The 22,548-nt window shown below is 37.7% G+C and overlaps 2 protein-coding genes across 3 annotated transcripts; both read right to left on the minus strand.

Annotated features, from left to right (window-relative positions):
• Positions 1–967: 967 nt before the first annotated feature.
• LOC123869790 (acidic leucine-rich nuclear phosphoprotein 32 family member B-like) lies at positions 968–6,426 on the minus strand. Its single transcript, XM_045912819.1, has 3 exons — positions 6,205–6,426; positions 4,260–4,461; positions 968–2,769 (listed from the first exon to the last, which is right to left on the minus strand). The coding sequence occupies exons 1-3, from the start codon at positions 6,307–6,309 to the stop codon at positions 2,717–2,719; spliced, it is 360 nt and encodes a 119-aa protein (XP_045768775.1). The 5' UTR covers positions 6,310–6,426; the 3' UTR covers positions 968–2,716.
• A 1,443-nt stretch (positions 6,427–7,869) lies between these two features.
• LOC123869786 (DDB1- and CUL4-associated factor 8) lies at positions 7,870–20,968 on the minus strand. 2 transcript variants are annotated; one of them, XM_045912810.1, is made up of 13 exons: positions 20,875–20,968; positions 20,634–20,774; positions 20,204–20,555; positions 19,226–19,434; positions 18,538–18,711; positions 17,517–17,692; positions 16,522–16,697; positions 15,616–15,781; positions 14,000–14,136; positions 13,345–13,414; positions 12,781–12,906; positions 11,927–12,046; positions 7,870–11,559 (listed from the first exon to the last, which is right to left on the minus strand). In XM_045912810.1, exons 2-13 carry the CDS (start codon positions 20,749–20,751, stop codon positions 11,395–11,397), a joined length of 1,989 nt encoding a protein of 662 aa, XP_045768766.1. In that variant the 5' UTR covers positions 20,752–20,774; positions 20,875–20,968; the 3' UTR covers positions 7,870–11,394. The 2 variants fall into 2 exon arrangements, with proteins under 2 accessions (XP_045768766.1, XP_045768765.1); XM_045912809.1 differs by having other exon boundaries at positions 20,634–20,968.
• Positions 20,969–22,548: the final 1,580 nt, after the last annotated feature.

Raw genomic sequence — 22,548 nt, forward strand, 5'->3', positions numbered from 1 at the left:
TCCCGGCGATTTGTTGATGTCTTCTGACCACCTATAGTGGGGGGTCTTCCAACGCAAAAGGTGCGCTATCCGATGCGAGGTCGCCGTTCTATAGTATCTTAGGAACCCAAAGTCTATCGGTTACCCGTTGGGCTAAGTCGGTTACTCTGGTTCTCTTAGGGATCTCCTCATTTCTGCCGTGTGGTGTGCATCGATGTAGGTCTTGAATAAATTGTTTCAATATTATCATTCATTACAATTTATCTTTAATTTTTAAGTATTATTCCTAAACGTAGCGTTGTATTTAAAGTATCGATTCTATGGCGGCTTCATTTTAAATTTCGCGCCATATTACAAGGAAGTTGTTACCAGCGCCCTCTAGTAAAAGACCTTGAAATATTAATACACATTGCGCTCACTAGATGTCGCTGTATGCTGCTAATAATTATTAAGCTCTTTACACAACGTTGACATTTTCTTAATTTAAAAATTAGGTACCTACCTAGGTAATTAAAAATGTTTATTCGACTAAAAACGCTAAACTCACAAAGCCCGACAACAAAATATGAAAAAAAATTACCACAGTAGGTACCTAGGTACTTACCTAATTAGTTTTTTTACGTTAGATACTTTCCGTTCTAATAAAATGATACGTTGATGGATGACAGAAGAGAGTCGAAAGAAATACATGTTATTACTGTTATTAATTACAATTTGTCATGACGGAGACATGATAGGTAACACGAGGTTAGGCATTTGGTGGGTTTCGGTATCGTACCTATCTTGAAAGTAGGTAGGGTCTGTCTACGTAACGATTAATATCTTATCCAATATGAACGCTGCCTATCTTGCACATGATACAAGAGTGGCGCAATGTATTTTTATACCGCTATCTTTAAAATCATTATAATAAAGGAATCGACATCGCTTGCGACGCCGCACTGCCATGCTGTTATTATCTTCGCAGGGACAAATAAATAGGCTTAGGAAACAAAATAACGTTTTACTTAAAATCGGTTGTATTTACATTTCGTCCATAGTAGAAAATCAATAGTGTTCAACATCACAAATAAATAAAAATCGTACTAAGGTATTCACATTAGTCGTACATAGTACACAATATGCGTCAGTTCATTCTTACCGTAAAAACGAAAAGCGAGAAACTATATAATAAGGTGATCTACAAATTCAAATTTAATTCAATGTCAATTACATCAATGGTCAATCCTAATTAAATAAAAGTCAGGTATTTTAGTATCGATGACAATAATTTCGCTAAATGCTCTCCCTAATCACTCCGCCGCCTTCTCCGAGCGCCGGGTGAAGTAAAAAAATATAGTCATTCAAGATTTAGTATATATTTATTGAATCGGCCAGCGCCGCGGTGTGAACTCGACAGGCCGGATGCGCGTCATACATCGCCGCTCCGCGCCGCGCGGGCCCCGTCTCCGCGGCGATGTACGGCGCGCGACGGACGGCTCCCCGCGCGCGGCGGCGCGTTGCCGTGGCGTGGTGCGGGCGGCGCGCGTAGACGCGGCGCAGCGCGGCGAGGGGGGGCGCAAATCGAACGAGGCCACGCGGCCGACGCCGCTCGCCCTCCCTGCCGGCCTCGCCGCCGCTGGCCGCCTGGCGTCCCTCCGGCACAACCTACCGACCTACACGCTAATTCTCTTTAACCTACGAATCTCTCATTACTCATTAGCATTACACACCTCAAATAATGGAATACCGAACTGCGGGAGCTACGCTAAGCTATCATTATGGACAAAGTGACAGGTTTTGGGTGTCAGCGTCGCTATCGCGCCGCGACGACCGTCGCGCTCTCTTTATCAGTCGCAGGGAGCGGGCGGCGGGCGCGATGTGCTAGTCTAGAGATAATGGCAAAATTGTGATGTTTTTCTAATATTCGCACCGCGCACGATGCCGGCGATACACTCCGACGTCGGCGCCAAACTCCTCGAGTGCCTCTCAGCCCGAAACTTTATATTAGCCCATCCGAATGCCATAGCAACGATTTCACTATACGAAAGGAGTTTAAGGAGTCGACGAAGAAGCGAAGGTTTAGAAAACACAACGACGTTACCATTTATTAAAAACAAGTTGTCTTGAATGCATTAAGTCAATAACCACACTATTTTACATTTACTGATTAAAACTCTCAGGCTTCCCTTACACTAAAATATGTACACACAAACTCTCATCGACAACAAAAAAATGAAGAATTGAGCTTTGTGACTTAATCGCTTATTCTCTACATTAATAATTAATCAATACAGCCGTGCCGGGTTATTTCTGTTCCCATGTGAATATTTATGGTACTGTGTATAGAAAAATATCACAACTTCACCATTCGGGCTTACAGGTTAACCTAAATACAGAGTGAATTCCACTTAGAAATAAAGTTTACTTCCCAAAACACATTTGTACATTTCATGACAAAATTCAACAGTATTCTACTAAGTCTTAATTAATAAATTGTTGCAGAATCGTGAAAAATTGATACAGCTTCGAGTACCGAACTTAAATATTAAAAAATCTGTATTGGGATAGACTTAATTAATTTTTGTCATTCAAAAGTGCACCCGTTTTAGGTGGGAGTGATGTCGGCCACGCGTGTTCCCAACTGGCCGCTTCGGGCTCCTGCAGCCGTTGGGGCGAAGCGCGGCCGCCACACCGGGGCGCCACATACACTATATTACTTCACTGTGACATTGTCCTTATCAAGAGCACGAGCGTATTACGCGTCATCCTCCTCTTCTTCCCCTAATAATTCTTCTTCTACTTCGTCATCTGCAAACAATTTACGGCGGTTAATCATCGGAATTCGTTCTCAAAGTCATCAGCAGGCGGATTCCGTATCTTAGCGATATCTTATGCCATTCAAGTGTAAATTACGGAAAGTACTTAAGTAGTAAGTTGTACAAATACTCAAACTCCTAATTTCCTATCGGCTAACTTGGGTAACCAACCCAGATGACATCGATCGTAACTTCGTAAATTCTAATTCTTGGTGATGAACACCTTAACGGAGTTTTGTTGGAAACTTTTCGCAATTTACAACCGAACACAACATGGCACTGAAATATGGAAAAGGCCTGCTGAAGAAGTTACATGTTTTTCTTGCAAAAACAAAAATCTTATTCACCAAACTGCAGGGAATTACTAAGTCTGAATTTGACTAGTTAACCTAAGGGCCGATACGTAGAAATAGACCACCTAAGGGAGACGTAAGTATATTCAAGTCAATTCAATCAGATTTTTGAGAGATATCGTAATAATTTTTTCAAGCCAATTAAGAATCGGATTATGATAAATAAATCTATGCTATGGTGTATACCGGACGTTAAAGCAGTAGGATTATAGAATAACTTTAGATAACGAAGAAGAAAATATATCTCAACACACAATATAGTGACATAGCTATAAGAGCATCGCGGCTGCAGCTTGTAAGGTTTCAACGACGCGCTGAACTTATAACAATAGCGGGTGAAAATGTGCGTGCACAACCTACTTGAATTACATCGTGCGGTGGCACTGTCTAAGACTTCGATGGGGGTACGAAAAATAAAACTGCAAATATGTTCACGATAATCTTATTATAATACAAAATAACACGTTTTAAACAACACATTATCATCATTAAAGTATATAAAATTAGTTTTCAATTTGGTATTTGGACGTATTTCCTGAAAAACTTTCCAACTCACATTCAAAATAAGATTATCAAGAGAGATAAGTATTATGAAAAAAACTGTTTACAGCTGGGCGATTACGGTAAAATGACATTTCACATCGCAAAAAAAAACCAGATCCGTATATTAATTTATTCCATCATGCCATTTTACCCCAATCTCCGAAGCCCCGAGCTCTAATCAGTTTTTTCATAATATCTCAATTTTTGCTTTATTTTGGGTTGGAATTTTTTCAGACAATATGTAATAGTAAAATATTACATTAAATCAAGTTTTCCAAATAGTGCTAATAAACTTGTCCGTTGGAAATAAATAATCCAACCACAAAAGAACGTAGGTGATTGCGAAAGAATATTTTTCGCGCTTTCAGATTTCGCGCCAAACCGATAAAGACCAACATCTTTACACTACGAACTCCCAGAGAACAATTTTTTGATTTGCTTAATTCTCTACAGTACTTCTACAAACGATTTTTAGTTGCTACTATTTACTTAATAATTTATTATCTTATAAAATAGAATGCATTTAGAATTTTAAAATATATTATACTATGTGGGGCTCTTGAATCGGTATCATGCAGTTATTTACCTTCGAGATCGTCGTCCTCGCCTTCCCCTAATTCTTCCTCGTCTTCTTCACCTTCCTCGCCTTCAACTTCTTCATCGTCGTCGTCGTCTCCGTCACCCTCTACTACGTATCCATCAAAGTCTTCCTCGTCACTGTGCCCTTCGTCTTCCCCACCGCCGCCATTTTCTTCCTTTCGCGCTTTTTTCGCCTCTACTGTTTTTTCCTACACAACAAAAACAATTCAGATTACTATAAAATTATAATTCTACATCCGTAATGCACCTATTTACGTACCTATCTATTCAATTTTGACTATTCAAATGGAAGTATAGTATGCGAAAGGTCGATACGGCAATCGAGGTATGAGGCGGGGGAGGACGCCTCCATCCCGATTGCCATGTCGACCTGTCGCGGACTATAGGTTTCCTTAAATCGTTTACAAAATCGCTCTCTTCGTCGTAGGCATTCCTCATTGCTGATCGTGTTTTGTGATCCCTTTCTATTAATCATATTAGAATGTTTAGAGTTTTAATGGGATAATGTTTACAAGTATTGATAGTGAAACAATTTATACTCGTAGAAAGATTACAATCAATCATATGGCTACTAGACAATAATTAACTTATTGCAACGGAAACAAAAGAATTGTTCACGTGCAATTTATTGACAAAAGTGGCGAATACGGTTTACGTGCAAGATAATGAAGCGCAGGTGACAAGGATTGGTAACAATAAAAGAAGCGTGGGTTATTAGTATGGGGGAAAGAGACGCTAAGTGTGGGGCCGGCGGCGTACGGCCTATTTTCCCGTAGCAAATACCAAGTGCCGACGGTCAGTATGCATAACAAGAGATGACGTACGACGGTACAAACCCCTTAAAACCGCTAAAACGACAATGAAGCAATCATTGTGTTTATTAATAATGTGCTACTACATCAAAACTCCTATAAAATATCCAAGTTCATTGATACTAATGTTATCGTTGAGGTTATGTTTGAAACGCGCCCGTTGGTTAATAGCTTGAATTTAGGTTACATTGTGGGAAAGAGACACGCTACATTCACATATTTTCTAGTATTTTGTTAGAATTTATTTAGTATTGGATTTGTAACAAGGTTTGCCGCGTTTTCCCTATAGATTATGATCCTCTAGTTATTAGTTGGTGAACAAAGGAAGTTTAAATTGCTTATGAAACACCTACATGCAAATGTTGCCGGGTCGTTGACTACGATCCTACTAGAGAAAGGTCCAAAGAAAGTACCTGTAGGTACCTATTTCATATTATTTGTAGAGGATTACAGTTTAATAACGAGACAGAAGACTTTAAAAAGATTTGGGTACAGAAAAAGGCTTTGTCTAGCAGTATTGTTTGACGTTTGGTCGAATCTACTGTGTGTATTTGACATTGCCGGCCATGTTACTGTACCGAGTACGGAGCGTCACGCTGCCGCGGAATGTAAACGGGGCTTAGAAAGCGCGTCAAAAATAGAATATAATGATACGCAATAAAATCAATATTATAATGACACCAAATAGAGCATTCTCGTGTATGTAAGGTAAATGTATTCACTTCAATATCAGACACGAGCGAGTTCCCGCGCCATGTTTTTTTTCTACCAAGGTCATGTCTCTGTATCCAAAACGAGTAAACAAAACGTACAGACCGCCAAAGGTGGTCAAAATTCTACACAAGCAACGTGGAATATTCTCTTGATGAAAGACTTTGTACTTAAATCTTGTCTGACTCATCGATTACCTCACATGCTTAAACGTGAGCATTAGCACTACCTAGTCCAAAAATACGCCGGTTGAAGTTTCTCGGAATAGCGGCAAACTGCAATTCCTTGTGTAGCGAGTGGTACAGTTCCGAGTACAATAATGGTCTAGAAATAATATGCCCCAAATAACAACGTTCAATAAAATGGCGAGCGTCTAAAATGAATACATAGTCTGACATGTGCACTCACCTCTGCTGCCCTTTTGGCTCCTTTTAGGTCACTTTTTGCTTCTCCGGTCTTCTCGTCACCGACCTTGTCTACTGCCACTTCACTGTTCTTTTCATTGGTACTCATGATTGTTCTGATTTTTTGTATTAATTACTAGAAATATCCAAGTTAGGTATACGGCTGCCACAAACCGACGCGCGACTGACTGATCGAGTGAGCGGCGGGCGGGCGCGATGGAGATGAGTTTGAAAACGAAGATGGCGCGGGCTTCTATACGCCTCGCGGCTGATTGGTCGGCAATATCTGCCATTAACAAATAACAGGATATGTAGGGTCACAATATTAAAATCGATCTCATATTAGTTGTATTAATTAAAATAGTAATTATGTAACACAGTGTATTAATATTGTAATAAGTTTAGAAAAGATTTATTGTTTCGCTAAACAAAAGTTAACTCTGTAATTCCTTAAAAAGTGGTTATGTTGATTACGTATATCCGGCACTGACACGAAAGTGACGTATCCACCGTATCCATTGCTGTCAAAAATAGCGGGAACGTAAAAGTGGCTGAATATTCGAAAACTTGGGTCATTTTAATGTTTTTCATGGTTTTTCTTTCTAATTATTGTGTGTTTGATATGAAATATCTATTTAAAATGGTATGTGTACCTACTAGGTATTCCATATTATTATTCGTTGGGTTGACTTTCGAAGCATTGAATAAAAAGATTTATATAGGATAATTTTTATCAGCGTTCGTATGGATAACAAGGTTGGTATGATAATTTTCAATGCTTTCAGGTAGATAATAATTTAATGTACCGAATACTGACTTTCTATAAAAGTTGTACTTAGCAGCTAACTATGAACTAGGTTAATCTCAGTAGGTAGCAAATGGGTAATTAGGTAGGTAGGTAGGTACCTACTGTACCTAATTAATAAGTAATATGTTAATTTCTAGTTTTCTGTTTCAAAAGAAAGAACGTAAGTATATAATCAAGAAATATTGATTTTATTCAAATAAACTTACGTGCTTGGATTGAGTAGGTATAATAATTATAATAATACTTTTATAATAATACCTAAAGGAATCCTCGGTGCGTTGGTGATAAAGTAATTAAACGACACGGAGTTCCTTTGTAAAAATTTAGTTTTAATTTTTCTCACAACAACATAAATAAAAAAATGATAACAAAAACAGTCCTGACGTATAATAATCTGAGTGAAGGTTTTTTTTCTTTTTTTCAAACTTTTATTTTTAAATAACTATGTGTGTAACCTACAATACCTACGTTATTTAAGTAAGTCATTTATGTATTTTAGTTGCTACTCTTACAAATTGGATTGTTATGAGAATAATTTGTCTTTTCTATTGAAACGCGATAAGAGAAACGGTAGCTAATTTTGTACCATTCTGTCAGTTTATAAGCTAAGCTACCTTTTATTCAGATAAACATATTGAGTGCCATGACAATGTAAACATTAATGTTATATACAATTAACAAATTTCTTATTGACAAACTTGCATGGAATCAATCAACTCTGCAGTACCACCAAGGTAATGTAATAAACAGGCCAACACAGGTGATTCTTAGGTCTCTCATTTTATAGCTTTTGTAAAAGAAGGAAGTTATAAACAAAATGAAGTAGGTAAGTAGTATATTTTAATAACAATGAAACCAAACTCACTTTTATGAAATAATTTTACTATTTTTTATATATTTTTACAATTTTTGTGGGTTTTTTTCACAAGTATTGGTTACCTTAACTTCCTTTCAATATAACTATAGGAAAATAACTAGCCTTATTACAGTTCTTAGTAACAAAAAAAAAGTTATGATTGCCATACTCTTCACGCTTCACAGAGGAAATGTCTATATGAGTTGCTCACTACCAGCGTAGGAAAGCTAAACAAATAAACACGCCTATAAGTATATTCCGTACAAAAATACTTCTCACGTTTAACTCTATGGGTCAACTGTCATGTCAAAAGTATGGTTCCCCTTTAAAATAAATAGTATAATTTACTAAGAAATATGTTAAGCCTTCTTCTATTATACAACAATTATTACTTTGAAGAAAATTGGCACATTTTTACCTATCAATCTTCTATGTTTACATTCTACTTGACACTGTTCTGGTGTCTTGTCTTGTGCATTTTGCTGGTCTGGCACTACAAAAAGCCACCAAACAAGAAAAGAATTACTAAAATCGTACTTTTGACGTGATATTTGACACAAAGTTAAAATGGCGCGTGAGAAGTCATTTTTTACGGATTATACATAGTGTGAAATTCCAAATTATTAGTATTACGTTGCTACACTTGTGATGTTGTATGACAATTTTATAAACTGTTTTGTTGACTTTGTATTCACACTGCAAGGAATCAGGTAAATTATTTAATATGATGGAATATGTTATACCATCGTCTTAGGCTATAAAATTTCAAACAAATTATTTTCAACAAGTTAGATATGTGATTAATGCAAACACAGTTTGATACATTAACAGAAAACAGAATTTTATATTAGTAAATGTTTGATTGTCTGATGATTGAATGATTCTCCTACCAATCTGCACGCGAAGTATACGTAGCTAATTTTTATTCATTAATTAAATTAATTCTTTTCATCTATGTATATTAAAATAATATGTTACACATTGCTGCAAATAACCATACACGCACAATGAGCTTACAAAATGGACTTATCATTTAAATTATTTTCACAAACAAACATATCACAGGCATAAAATGTTCCATGTTCACATACATTGTGTGAACGGAAAGTTATCTCCTTGAAATATAACTTTTATTATTACCCAAAACCACAGACCGTGGGGCCATAACTTTTTCTTATAAGCGGACAGATAAAGCTGATCTCTTTAATTCGAGCCACACAACGAATTTTTCATACTCGTTACTAAAAAATGTTACTTAAGGTACATGCTGCAGTATTTTCGATTTACTGTAGTGCTTTGCCACCAGAGTGCTACAAGAAAAGACAAAAATGACTTTTTGTTATATTTGGATAGATATAAATCATAAAAATACCAATCTACCATATTCTTCACGCAATTCGCTCGATCTTACTTGGCTGATCCAAACAACACATATTTCGTCAATGAGTGATTGAGAAAGCAAAGGTTGTCCCTCTCAAAGCTGACTGACTGATATTTCAAAGCACAGTTCAAAAAAATGGACGGATCGGGCTGAAATTTGGCATGCAGATAGCTGTTATGAGTTATAATGTAGACATCCACTAAGATTTTTGAAAATTCAACCCCTAAGAGGGTAAAATAGGGGTTCGAAATTTCTGCAATCTTTGCGGACAAAGTCGCATAATACGAGATGAGCCACAAGCAACACAATTTTAGTACCGAAAATGCGTTCGAATTTCAAAGTCATTATGAAATAACCGGCGCGTATGTTTCGGCTGAGTCACAGTGTGCGATTACAGTATGGCCGAAAGCTGTGGCCCCGTAATGAAGGAAAAAGACAGAGATAAGTAACTAATTTTTAAAAACAACCGTTTTAAAAAGGATAATAAAACCCAAACGCTTGCATAACTGTATCAACGCCTTATACATAAGTCAGCAGACTGTCCATAGCATAAGACTTGTGATTCTCTTCTCCTCGCAATTTGTCGTTATTGGCTGACAAATAATTTGTGGCACTTCAACTACTATGTATCCCATAGTAGAAGAATATCAGCCAATCGGAAGTGGCTGCATTTCTATGAACATGTTTGTTCATCATTCCATCTATCTTTTTCCTTCAGTCTGTGCCCAAACTATGTACCTACTTAAATGAAATATTTATAACAACAAATATATATATAAACAACATACAAACTATACAATATACAGACACGCTTGAAACACTAGAAATTTTAAATATAATGTATCTAATGTATATGTGAGTGCCAGTTGCATATCAAGCGGTTAAGTTACACAGTTACTTTTAAACTTTGAATCTTTGGATCAATATCAATGAATAATTGTATCTTTTTTTATACCCTTATTGAAGCAAATAATGCTATCTGTATTGAATGTCAATAAAACCTAAATTGGTTGCAAAAGTAGGTGTTTGTTAATATTTGAAACTTTTTACTTATAACTTTAATCATGGACTTTGTTTGTGTTGGTGTTAGCTGGCGGGCGTGCTCTGCCTTTTTGGAGTGTTTTTTTTTTTTTTTTTGTTAAAACGGACTGGAAAGCGCTCCAAGGGGGTGCCGTGCGTGTGTCGGCGAGCGCCGGTACAGACGGGGTCCATACTTGTATAGTTTAACCAATTTGTTACAAATAACTACACACTTGACATTGGCTAATCTTTGTAAAGCCAGACAAGAGAGAAAAAAAAAACTTTAATCATGGTGGTATGAATAATGTCTTGTTCACTCACCACTTTGTTTGGGCAGTCAAAGTTTAACGTTAACCGTAACATAACGTTGACTGCCTGATTAACAACTGGCTCTAACGGAAGTATTGGAACCAACTGTACAATCGGAACATAACTAGCTGACAGAACTTAAAATCTATCCATCCTTTTCAACAAATGATATTATTATGAAACTATAGTGTGTGGTCACGTGAACGCGCTAATAAAATAATTTTATGATGACCAATGAAATGGACATAATATACAAGTATTTTTTAAACTTAATTTTAGGCACACGCTTGACCACAATCACACCTGATGGAAAGTGATCATGTGGCCTAAGATGGGATGCATTTACCTAGAAGATGTCTATTCACTCGTTTTAAAGATACCCGGATTGTAATTAGATTACGCGCAATTCTATAACAGATATCACTCACTGCGCAAGCTCAATGCCAGAGTTATTTTTAAGTAAACCTTTAGAGAGTAACTTCGAACGGAAGAAACGCTCAAAATTCACTTCCGATGAAAATGGTCACCAAACAGAACAGCTGCTTTGAGGCTCCATCTTTTATCGAAGTGTTTTAAACTGCCACAGATTAGATGCTCTATTTTTTACTTACTGTTACTACTAAATGACAAAACTTTTTAGGGCTCATTATCAAAAGTTTTATTTCAACCATGCGTAAAAGTGACACACACTATTTTCTAGTTGATGGACGCTAACAGCCTATGTATTTTTTTGTTATCTCGGATTCAGATCGGACGCAGTGCACACACGCTCTTGTGACGATCAGGGGCGGTTACCCCCTGAGGGGGGAGGAGTATCGCGCTAGAAGGCGGTGCAGACGTTTCCGTCGAACTCGATGTTTCCGCCGTAGGAAGGTATGGAGTCGTCCGCGTTAGAGCGAGACTCGTTCCGCCACGCGCTGTACAAAGATGGCAGGAAATCGTTGAATAACGGACTTCGGGGCGAAAAGCTGTTTTCGCGTACTACCTGTGAATGTGAAAGAAAATTATAAAAAAAACCCGACCAAGTGCAAAGCAGACTCGCCCACCGAGGGTTCCGTACTACAGTCGTATTTTTTGATATTTTGCACGAAATCAAAAACTATTATGCATAAAAATAAATATAGTTTCAGGTTTCCAAAAATCTCATGAGAAATCCTTGATTTTCTGTAACAAAAAGTAATCTATATCCATGTCCGGGATGCATCCTATCTCTATATCAAATAGATGATGCCTGCAAACTCTTTGGTGTGGATTTAGGTGTTTTAAATTCTCGTGGGAACGAAACGTAGCCGGTATCCTTCACCGGGACCAGAATTCACGGAACCCACTTTAGGATTCGCTGAACAACATACCTTTTTCATTCCTTTATAATCGGGATCCACCTGTCTCTTTGGTATCCATAGCTTGACGTCCTTGTCGAGGCCGCTCGTCGCCATCACGGGGAAGCGGGGGTGGGTTTCTATACAATTTACCTGAAATGTTATAACTTATAAGATATCTCAAAATAGATATCTCTGATTAAGTTCAAAGTTTTCATAAAACGTAAACTTATTGAAAAATCCTATTACATGCCTGCGGCTTCGTCCCCGTGGACTTAGGGTTTTCTAAAATCCCGTGGGAACTCTTTGATTTTCCGGGATGAAAAGTAGCCTATGCCACTCTTCAAATCTTTAACTATACCCATGCAAAAAATTAGGTCAATCCGTTGCTTCGTTGCGACGTGATTGAAGGACAAACCAACAAACAAACACACTTTGTCATTTATAACATGGGTACTGATGGGTTCTTCAACCCTCCAATACGACAGACAGACGACATCAAACGAGTCCCAGGGAGCTGCTTGAAGGCGGCGGCGCAAGATCATGGCATTTGGAAGTCCCTACAAGAGATCCATGTCCAGCAGTGGAGTGTGGACCTCTATCGTGTGACAATGATGGCGGATGGATAGAATTAATTATTCATTTATACATAATATACATTATAATATGTATTATACTACTAAACAAGATTCTTGTATTGTGTACTATCCAACACACCTAGTTTCTCCTTTCACTAAAGGTTGCCTGGTGGGTGGAGATTGCTCTGAGCAATAAGGCCGCCTTTGCATACAATTGTTTTTAGTTTTTTTCTGTTTCTTCATTTTGTCTTGATTATTTCATGATTTGTGTGCAATAGTTTTTATATATTTATGTATGGAGTTACTCACCACACCATTCATATCCCCCTCCATCCACTGTACTATAGCCTCCGACTCCTTCTCCCAAATGTAAATATATGAGCAGTCCGATCCAGACACGATATATTCACTTTTCGGCCCAAAGAACGAGACCCCCTTAAATAAATAAAAAGTTCACTATGGGTACACATATTTTTAAATCTTTTGTAAACATTTTTTTTTAAATGTCAGTCTATTTTTCTAAATAATTTAATCTATACCTATTGCAGTTTGAACCATTTAATATCTAAGCGCTTTTTCCATGGAGTGGCTATTTTGGTGCATCGGCTCTCAGTCCACTACATATTACATTGATATAGAACATAGTACGAGGTTAGAGATCACAAACAAACACTCAAGTGGCCCCGTTTATGGTGTATTTTTGTCTTGTAACTTTTTATGATTTGAAAAGAGCAACTGTTGGGTTTCTTACTGACTCTTCTCAGTAGAATCTGCATTCCGCACCGGCGGTAGAGTCATGGACAGCATAATATAAGAGACTCTAGTTGTCTTATATGAAATAAATAGATTTTGATTTTGAATGAATAAAATTACCTTAAATGTAGCAATATTACGATGTCCACTATACCGATGTGTATATCCGTCTTTGCCGTCACTTGTGTCTCTAAAACAGTGAGATATTAATTTAAAATCGTTTTTACGTTTAGACAGGTCTTTTTCTGTTTAATATTTCTAAAAAAGGATGGAACATGAATTTTAACAATAGGCTCGCTAAAGTCACGAGGTTTGACAGCTCTAAATTAAATTTAAAACTGTCAGACTGTGTATGTCCTTTTCATATTGCATTAAGAAGAGGATGCGAATACTCTAAATTTAGTTGTGCCCAGAATCAGTACTGCAGTGTAGTCTGTGGTCATTGAAGTCGGTTTTTATTTTACTTTTGAAATTTTTTGACGTAAGCAATATCCAAACTGTACATGCAACGAAGGCCTTTGAATATTACAACATAATGGGTTATTATTATAAATTAGATGCGCCCGCGAATACGTCCGCGTGGATTTAGGTTTTTTAGAATCCTATGGGAACTCTTCGATTTTTCCGGGATTAAAAACAGCCTATGTCCTTCCCCAGGATGTAAGCTAACTCTGTACCAAATTTCATCAAAATCGGTTTAACTGCTGGGCCAAGCTAGCACACAGACACACAGACACACTTTCGCATTTATAATATTAGTATGAATTATACTCACTTGTCGTAAACATCTTTGTTGACGTCAAACAAGTAAACATCTTCGTCGTTGTAGGAGCCCAATATTTCCGTTCCGTTATGATTGTACACCGCGCATGTTAGATGCATCGAAGACTTCATACGCCGTGATCCTTTGTTCTGTAACAAAATATTACTACATTGCTGCTTGCTGAGCGATATAAAAGAAACATTTCGTAGCAAACCTTCAATGTATCACTACCCATATTATAAATGCGAAAGTGTGTTTATTTGATGGTTCATTGGTTTGTCTTTCAATCACGCCGCAATGGAGCAACGGACTGGCGTGATTTTTTGGATGGATACACTTAAAGACATGGTTTTTTATGGTAAAGTTGTTACTTTTTGGTCCACTGATGCATTGCACTTTCACATTTAAAATTGGTCCATTATTAGATAATGTTCTGAGGTTTACCTCAAATAGACATAAGCTATGCAAAGCTAACATGAGTTTTAACTTTCGTGGGTTGAGAATATTATTGCAAATTGAAGACTGAAGCTCTTTATTAGCAACTAGCGACCCGCCCCAGCTTCGCACGGGTGGACATTTATTTTTTCTATTTTCCGGGATAAAATATAGCCTATACGGATTCGGAAGAATCCCTCTAAGTAATGGTAAAAGATATTTTGAAATCGGTCCAGTAGTTTTTGAGCCTATTCAATACAAACATACAAAAATACAAAGGTTTCCTTTTTATAATATTAGTATAGATTAGAGGATGCGGGCAAACGAATTTTTGAAGATCCCGTGGGAACTGTTTAGTTTTCCGGGATAAAAGGTTGTCTATGTTAATAATATACGCAAGACGCAAGCTACCTCGGTACCAAATTCCATACAAATCGGTTGAGCGGATGGGTCTTTAGGAATCCCGTGGGAACTCTTTGATTTTCCGGGATAAAAAGAAGCCTATGTCCGTCCCCGGGACATAAGCTAACTTTGTACCAAATTTTGTGAGAATCGGTTACACTGTTGGCCCGTGATAAGGTAACAGATAGACAGACAGACACACTTTCGCATTTATAATATAAAGTATGGATTTTAGTATTAGAGAATGACGAAATTGTGACTACTTTCGGTATTCGCGGCAGAAAATTTTCTTTCCCAGGAAATCATATGAATTATAATTCAAGATCCTAAAATAGCTCATATGTTTTGAAGTAGTAGGTTGTACTTCGTGAGAAACTCTTTTTGAATTTATTATAAGAATAATATAAACTTAAGAATTTTATGTAGGTACTCAGTAAAGATAGATCGAAGTTTAATTAGGCTATTATGGATAAGTAGCTGATGCCTGCGACTTCGTTCGCGTGGATGTAGTTTTTTTTAAAATCCCGTGGGAACTCTTTGATTTTCCGGGATAAAAAGTAGCCTATGTGCTAATCCAGAGTATAATCTATCTACATTCTAAATTTCAGCCCAATCCGTCCAGTGGTTTTTGCGTGAAGGAGTAACAAACATACACGCACACACACACACACATACAAACTTTCGCCTTTATAATATTAGTGTGAAGTGTGAAGTGTGATGGATAATGCCATAATCGCAAAGTGATTAAAAGATCAAAAAAAAATCTGAATCAAAAACAAGACTTGACTCACTGGCTGGTCGTGGAAGTGTCCGGGGCAGTACTGGGCAAGCGGCTGCGTGGCGCGGCGCGTGTCGAACACGTGCACGAACTTGTCCTGTCCCGCCAACAGGAGCTGGTGCTTGTTGAGCGGGTGCCCCGCCATGCTGTACAGTGGGAACGAGCACAGGTGGAAGTTCCTGGAACAAACAATGGTTGCGTGTATCAAGTGTGATGATGACTTTAGGATGGCTTGTGGGCTCATACATTGTGGAGAACAATGGGCTCACAGGAATGCGCGTACTCTGAGCCCTGACAGACATAAGGCGCGTCTCTGAAATGTTGCACTAGCCCTATTAAGAGCCTGCTTCATCGAAGCGATAACTCGGTGGGCGGAACCTAAAATAGTACTGTTTTTTTCCCTCTAACCGCACCTCACCCCGAGAGAGGCCGACTGAATAATTTTGCTTGAGATTCAAGATAATAAGTCAGAAACAGTAAAGTGAAAATTGCTAATCGACTTTTGGAATTACGCCTATTTTTGGCAAAAGAAAACATTTTTATACACAAACTAAAGACATTTAAAATTGTAATGAAGTAAAGTGTGGCATGAAGTTGTTGATTTTCCAATTTGTTGCCATAAAAAGTCTCAAAGTTGCGTTAAAATTTTCCATAAAATAGAGATTTTTCAATGGTCATAACATTTAAAACAAATACAATTCTACTATATTTATTGTTGTAAGGCATACCTAGATATTGGAGAGGTAAATCGATACATAGTTCAGTAATGGATCTAAATCTAGAACAACAAATAGAATGATAGGAGTAATAGGTACGTTTGTATAGAGAAGCGGGTAAGAAGTGTAGCCTTAAGTACAACTTTTAAAGACTAAAAGTCTCGCCCCTTTGGACCCGCAGAGTTGGTCAGAAGTATACTCACTTCACAGAACGCTCCACTCGCACATCGGACACGATGACCAGGCCGTCCTCCCCCGCGGAGACCACGACGTGCGGGTCGGCGGCCGACACGTGCAGCTTGTGTGCAGCGCGCTTGTGCGACGCGAGCCGCCGCCGCGACGCCGTGCCGCCGCTGGCGGGACATTGCAGCAATCGCACCTGGGAACAACCGTATTGTATAGAAGCAGGCGTTACTTTGCGGAACCCCATGATATACAAAGAATCAAAAGCTTAATTTGCTATAATCCGCTAAAAAGAGTGAATCTGTATGGTACAACATGCAGCATGTGAAGTGAATCTTTGCAATTGTGCATTGTAAGGTCTACATCTCCTGAGGATGCGAAATATCTTCTTCTTCTCTCTGGGCTGGTTTCCACACTTAAACGTTTCCGTCTGTTGTGCGTGTGTTGCCCCTCCCCGCCGAAGTAGATGCGAAACATATGTCGAGTGTGTTCTGGTGGATTTGTGGTGTTGCGCGGTGGTACTTGGGGACTGGCTTTTCTTGCATGCTTAGCAGTGGGAGGACAGGTGATGCACGTCGCATGCTGCATGTTGTACTATACAGATTTGCCTTTTTAGTGGATTATAGCAAATTAAGCTTTTGATTCTTTGTACAAAAGTTTTTGAGGCAAAACTTCATGAGCCGCGACTAACACAGAAAACTTTTTCTGGACGAAGAAGCAGAATATCAAAGTGCAAGTGACGTATGAAGATTACTACCACTATTTTAAAAATTCTTTGTTATTGGGCTAAATTCTTTCAAAATTGATATCTGGGGCCTGGGTCATCATATTGTTTTTTTTTTTTTTGGTAAAACCCCGAATCTAAGGTCCTTAACCTTAACTGAGTGTACCAGGCTATTGGCCAGCAGGGAGAAGTGGCGAATAACATCTGCCCCCAAAAACGTCACTTCGTGATGACCACGACCCTTGCTAAGAGGTTGTGACGAAGAAGAGAAAACCCTTAAAAAAATCATACCTGTCCATCTCTGGCGCATGTGACAATATTAAGTTGGCTCTGAGCATTGAGGTAGAGGAATTTGCTCTGGAACACATTAGATTTGTGACCAGTCTTGATGGTCTGCAGAGCTGTCCTCTTCGCCCAGTCCCATATAATGACGTTGGTGTCATCTGATCCCGACGCTAGCAATCGACCTGGGAAAGTCAAAGTCAAATCATTTATTCACAAGTGTAAATTAAAAATTTATAACACCCCCAACAAGTGAAGGTTACACTAACTAGAAGAAAGCTGATAACTTTCAACGGCTGAACTGATTTTCTTGGATTATAGCTAAGAACACTCTCGATCAAGCCATCTTTCAAACAAAAAAAAAACTAAATTAAAATCGGTTCATTAGTTTAGGAGCTATGATGCCACAGACAGATACACAGATACACACGTACAAACTTTTGAGTCGGGGGTTAAAAAAGGGTACCATTGCACACTTTTTGACTGTCAGTTGCTGAATTTAATCATCATCATCATCATCATCAAGAACAAGCGATAGACGTCCACCTCTGGGCATAGTTCTCTTTTAGGGACTTCCACATGACACAGCCTTGCGCCGCCTGAATCCAGCGGCTCCCTGCGTCTCGCCTAATGTCGTTAGTCCATAATTTAATGGTGATAATAGAAGATAATAGAGATGGTTCGCATCATCTGTCGTACAGACAGACAACTTTTTATTTCGGAAAATCAAATTGTTCACACAGGGTTTTTAAAAAGCTATTCATTCTATCCAAGCGGACGAAGTCGGGGGCAACATCTAGTAATATCATTTATCATATTTGTTTGGATTTGAATAACAAAACCGATTTGGTGAGAGTGGATATAGCTTATACTCTGAATTAAATCATAAGCTATTTTTTATAAATTTTCTGTGGGATTTTGCATATATAAATACTATGGCAATAAAACAATGTTGCTCATGATGGAAACAAAAAAATTAAACTATGGCGTTCATTTTCAAAGATATTAAGTAAAAGAAAATCATTGATACCTTCCGGATGAAAATTAATAGAATTAACACAGCCCTTGTGCTTGACAAGATTATGCAATTTGTCCAGCCTGTACACGGCGTGAAGTGAGCCGTAGAACCTGCGTTCAAACATCAAGTCACTCTGAATCATCTTGCCGTAAGGAAACGTTAGACCCATCTCTCGATTGAACACCTCTGTAAAACAAGATAAATTCAAAGATATTGGGTACTGATTTTGAGCACAACTAAATTTTCAAGTATTTGCATCCTCTTCTTACTAAAGTGAACATGAAAAGGATGGACAGTTTTAAATTTAATTTAGAGCTGTCAAACCTCATAACACAGCTTTACATAGTAAAACTATGTAAGTAAGAATTATTTATTTATTTTAAAAATTTGGTACAAAGATAGCTTTGGGATTAGCAACTATTACTTATAAGATACGTGTGGCACAATTTAAGAAATAAATGTTTTTCTTTCTTGCATCACAGGGATGTTCCAGAAAATCAAGAGTCCCCACAAGGTATTTAAGGACCCTAATTTTATGTGGACAAAGTAACAGGCATCTATTTCACACAGAGATATGGATACTACTTTTTTTACAGGAAAATCTAAGACTTCCCTTGAGGTATAAAAAAAATCTAAATCCACACAAAGTCAGGGGCATCAATCAGTTAAATACAGTTTAAAGTAAAGTTTTTATGCTCACCTCTAAGAATCTGATATTTATGTTTAGGTTGTGTTTTCATCAGCACTGGTGGCAGCTTGCCCTGGTTCTCATCGTCATTGTTCCTGAACCAGGGGGCTTCATCACTGTCCGTGTCTCCCGGCTGGATGTTGATTATATCATCACTATCATAGCTCTCATTTGAGTCTGACGATGTGTCAGAGCTGCTTCTGTTGACTAAGCTGCTGCTTCTATGTTACGAGAATTTGTAAAAATCAATGAGTGAAGTGTTCTTTAAAATCACAATGCCCAAGGATTTTTTTACAATTTAGTATTATAGCCATAACACATAATTGAGTAGGTTTTTTTTATTCACTATAGGTAAGCGCTTGACCACAATCACACCTGCTGGAAAGTGATGATGTGGTCTAAGATGGGACGCGTTTACCTAGAAGGTGCCTATTCTCTTGTTTTAAGGATACCCGGATTGTAATTGGTAGGAAACAGAGATCGCGGAAGAGTATTCCAAACCTTAGCCATGCTGCATGCATATGAGGAATGAAGACGCAAAACATTTCGTGCGTGTGGATGGAATGTCGACAACATAAGGGTGGAAACTCGCCTGGCATCTTGTGGTGGTAAAATGGTGAAGGGGGGACAAGATTGAAAAGTTTCTGTGCACACTCTCCGAAATATATCCTATAAAACACTGATAAGCCGGTTTTAGCCATAGTGGAGCGATGCGGGAGAGGTGTCATGATGTGACGCGAGAGCTGTGATTCGTCAACTTCCGAACAACTGGCACCCCTCCTACAGTTCTTCTAGCAGGAACTTACTCAGTTATGCGCTATGCTATAGTTCATGTCAAAATGCTTTATTTAATTTAAAATTCTACAATAGGTAACACTGAAACTTGCTTCTCAGCTTGCAAGTCACTTGCACTGTATGAACCCTTATAGCAAGACTCATTGCTAATGCAGCCTTCCATTATGATGTATATTAATAAAAAATACTACTCACGCACTACGCATTCCGTTAGAGGAGTCTGTAGCAGAATCTCCATCTGTCAAGTTATTAGCTCTTTCTTCTGGTGCTTCCTCCACTGACAAATCATCAGAATCCCGTGACGAATCACTATCAGAGTCCCTATCTGGTGTCTTGCGTTTCCTATAAAACCTTGACCTTCTCGGATGTCTGATATTTAGTAATATGGCATGGACGTTACTGCTGGATGGAGCGACTGTCACAAGTTCGTTGTTTACGGGCGCCTCGACGGCTGTAGTTGCGCGATCCTCACTACTTGTACTCTCAGACTTGTCTGCCGATACCCCACTGTCCACATTTTCATCTTTCTCCTCTTTAGTACCAGACGCTAATAGAAAAACAAACAAAAATTTACGCACCCCACAAAAAATTAAAAATGCAAAAATAAAATTAAATCAATACTCACGAGTTTCCTTAACACTGTCCTGTGAACTTCCATCGTTTAATTTCAACTTTTTACTACCTAATATAGGGCTCGAGGGCGAATCCTTAATTTCGTCATCGCTACAGGAATTATCTTCCATTTCAATGTACGTTAAAGAAAATCCTAGGGAAAAGTTATCTTAAGTAATTTAAAAAGCATATAATAAGTAGTGAAATGGTAAACTATATGGTAGGCAATTATTAGTTTCTAAAACAATTTTTACCACTGTATTTTATTTATTCTTATTTTTTTAATCGAAGTTGTCGACCGAACAATAATCCAGCAAAATCTTTTTTTTTGGCAGATGGCTGGTTGCAGTGTTACCAATCCCTCAAAAAAAAATTCCCTTAAGAACACGATGTACTACTGAAAGCTGATGGGAAATAGCGTTAAAATAAAAAAAAATTCTAATCTATTCCTATTTGCTGTGTAATGGCTATGTATAGTTCAGAATAAAAGTAATTGATACTGTATATTTGTTTGATACTTTGAATCTAAATAAGGTTGCAGATTGCATCATTATTTTATTATTAAAAAATACCTAACTAGCTATGTTGTTTTCTGCTATGAAAGTTTACTGCTGAAAACATAGCATATTTTATAAAGATGCAGTCCAGTTTACATATAACAAATATAACATGTAAACTGGATAGCTTCATTACTAATATTATAATTTTTTTATATAAAAATAACTAGTAAGTAAAAGTAACTACCTAGTAGTAAAGTAACTAGGTAACTACAAATAATTTTATTGATGCCACCCGTTTTCTATTGGGTTTTGGTACAATTATTACATTTCACATGTTAATACCTCACTGTATCTAATATTGATAGAGTAGGTTTAATAAAATATAATCATTAGTTAGTAATTAATAAAAATATCGAACTAGATAGTATCAAATATAAAACAATAAGATAACATATTCTGCAGTATTCCAGGTTTCTAAAAAATAAATCAATATTAATATTCTTTCTGTTTTTGGGATAAAATGATAGCACAGATAGCACTAAATAGCCACGTCGATTTATTTATTTAATATGAAAGCTAACATTGATGACCCCTAAAAAGACAAAATATCGCTATCATTGGATAGCGAAATTTTGTATTCCGTGTATTCAGAGAAAATGAACCTTTATAATATGATCACTTCGTTGTCAGCCTATCTGTATGTTTGTTTGTCTGTCGTTTCTGTCAAAACCTGTCAAACTTTAAATTTGGGGTTACATCACAAAAATGAAAGCGTTATTTTTTGTACGATGGCATGGAACCCATTGTGTACGAGTCCGATTCACACTGGACCAGGTTTTTTAATAGTTTTTGACTTTAGTCAGTTTTGTTTAGTGGGGCTTATTCAATTCAATGCACCAGGCAAATGCAATTTACTTCACTAATGACGTGTGGAATTGAAGAGACACGAGAATGGTTGGTGATAACTAGTTAGAAATAGTTTTATTTTAAGCCTCTAAAAATAGCACTAAAATGGGCTACAAGCACCAAATTGGTAACACTGGCTGGTTGTCACTTGTATGACTTGTGGCAAATCGGAGAAGAAACGGAGAGCGACAAAGAGGAGAACGAATCATCAACTTATAATTATTTTTTCCTAGCTCTGGGTTCTAGCCCTTTCGAGCTTGAACCTTATAGTGGTCACAGATTATAATATTATAATCAATACGTCGCAACTCGTAACTTTACATCCTCAAAAAAAAGCCATCGAAGACTAAAGTGAGTGGACTTTGTCTGTGGTGGCGTTTGTTGGCGCGCGTGTTGTGACTTTTTGGAGTGTTTTTTTGTTAGAAGTGGCCGGTTTTTGTGTCCCGCTGGTGTTTATTGGTGGTGGAACTGACCGAGGAACTGACTGAGAAGCGCTCTAAAGGGGCGCCGCGTGTATGTCGG

The sequence above is a fragment of the Maniola jurtina genome, chromosome 11 (assembly GCF_905333055.1).
Source record: "Maniola jurtina chromosome 11, ilManJurt1.1, whole genome shotgun sequence".
NCBI classification, from domain to species: Eukaryota; Metazoa; Arthropoda; class Insecta; order Lepidoptera; family Nymphalidae; genus Maniola; species Maniola jurtina.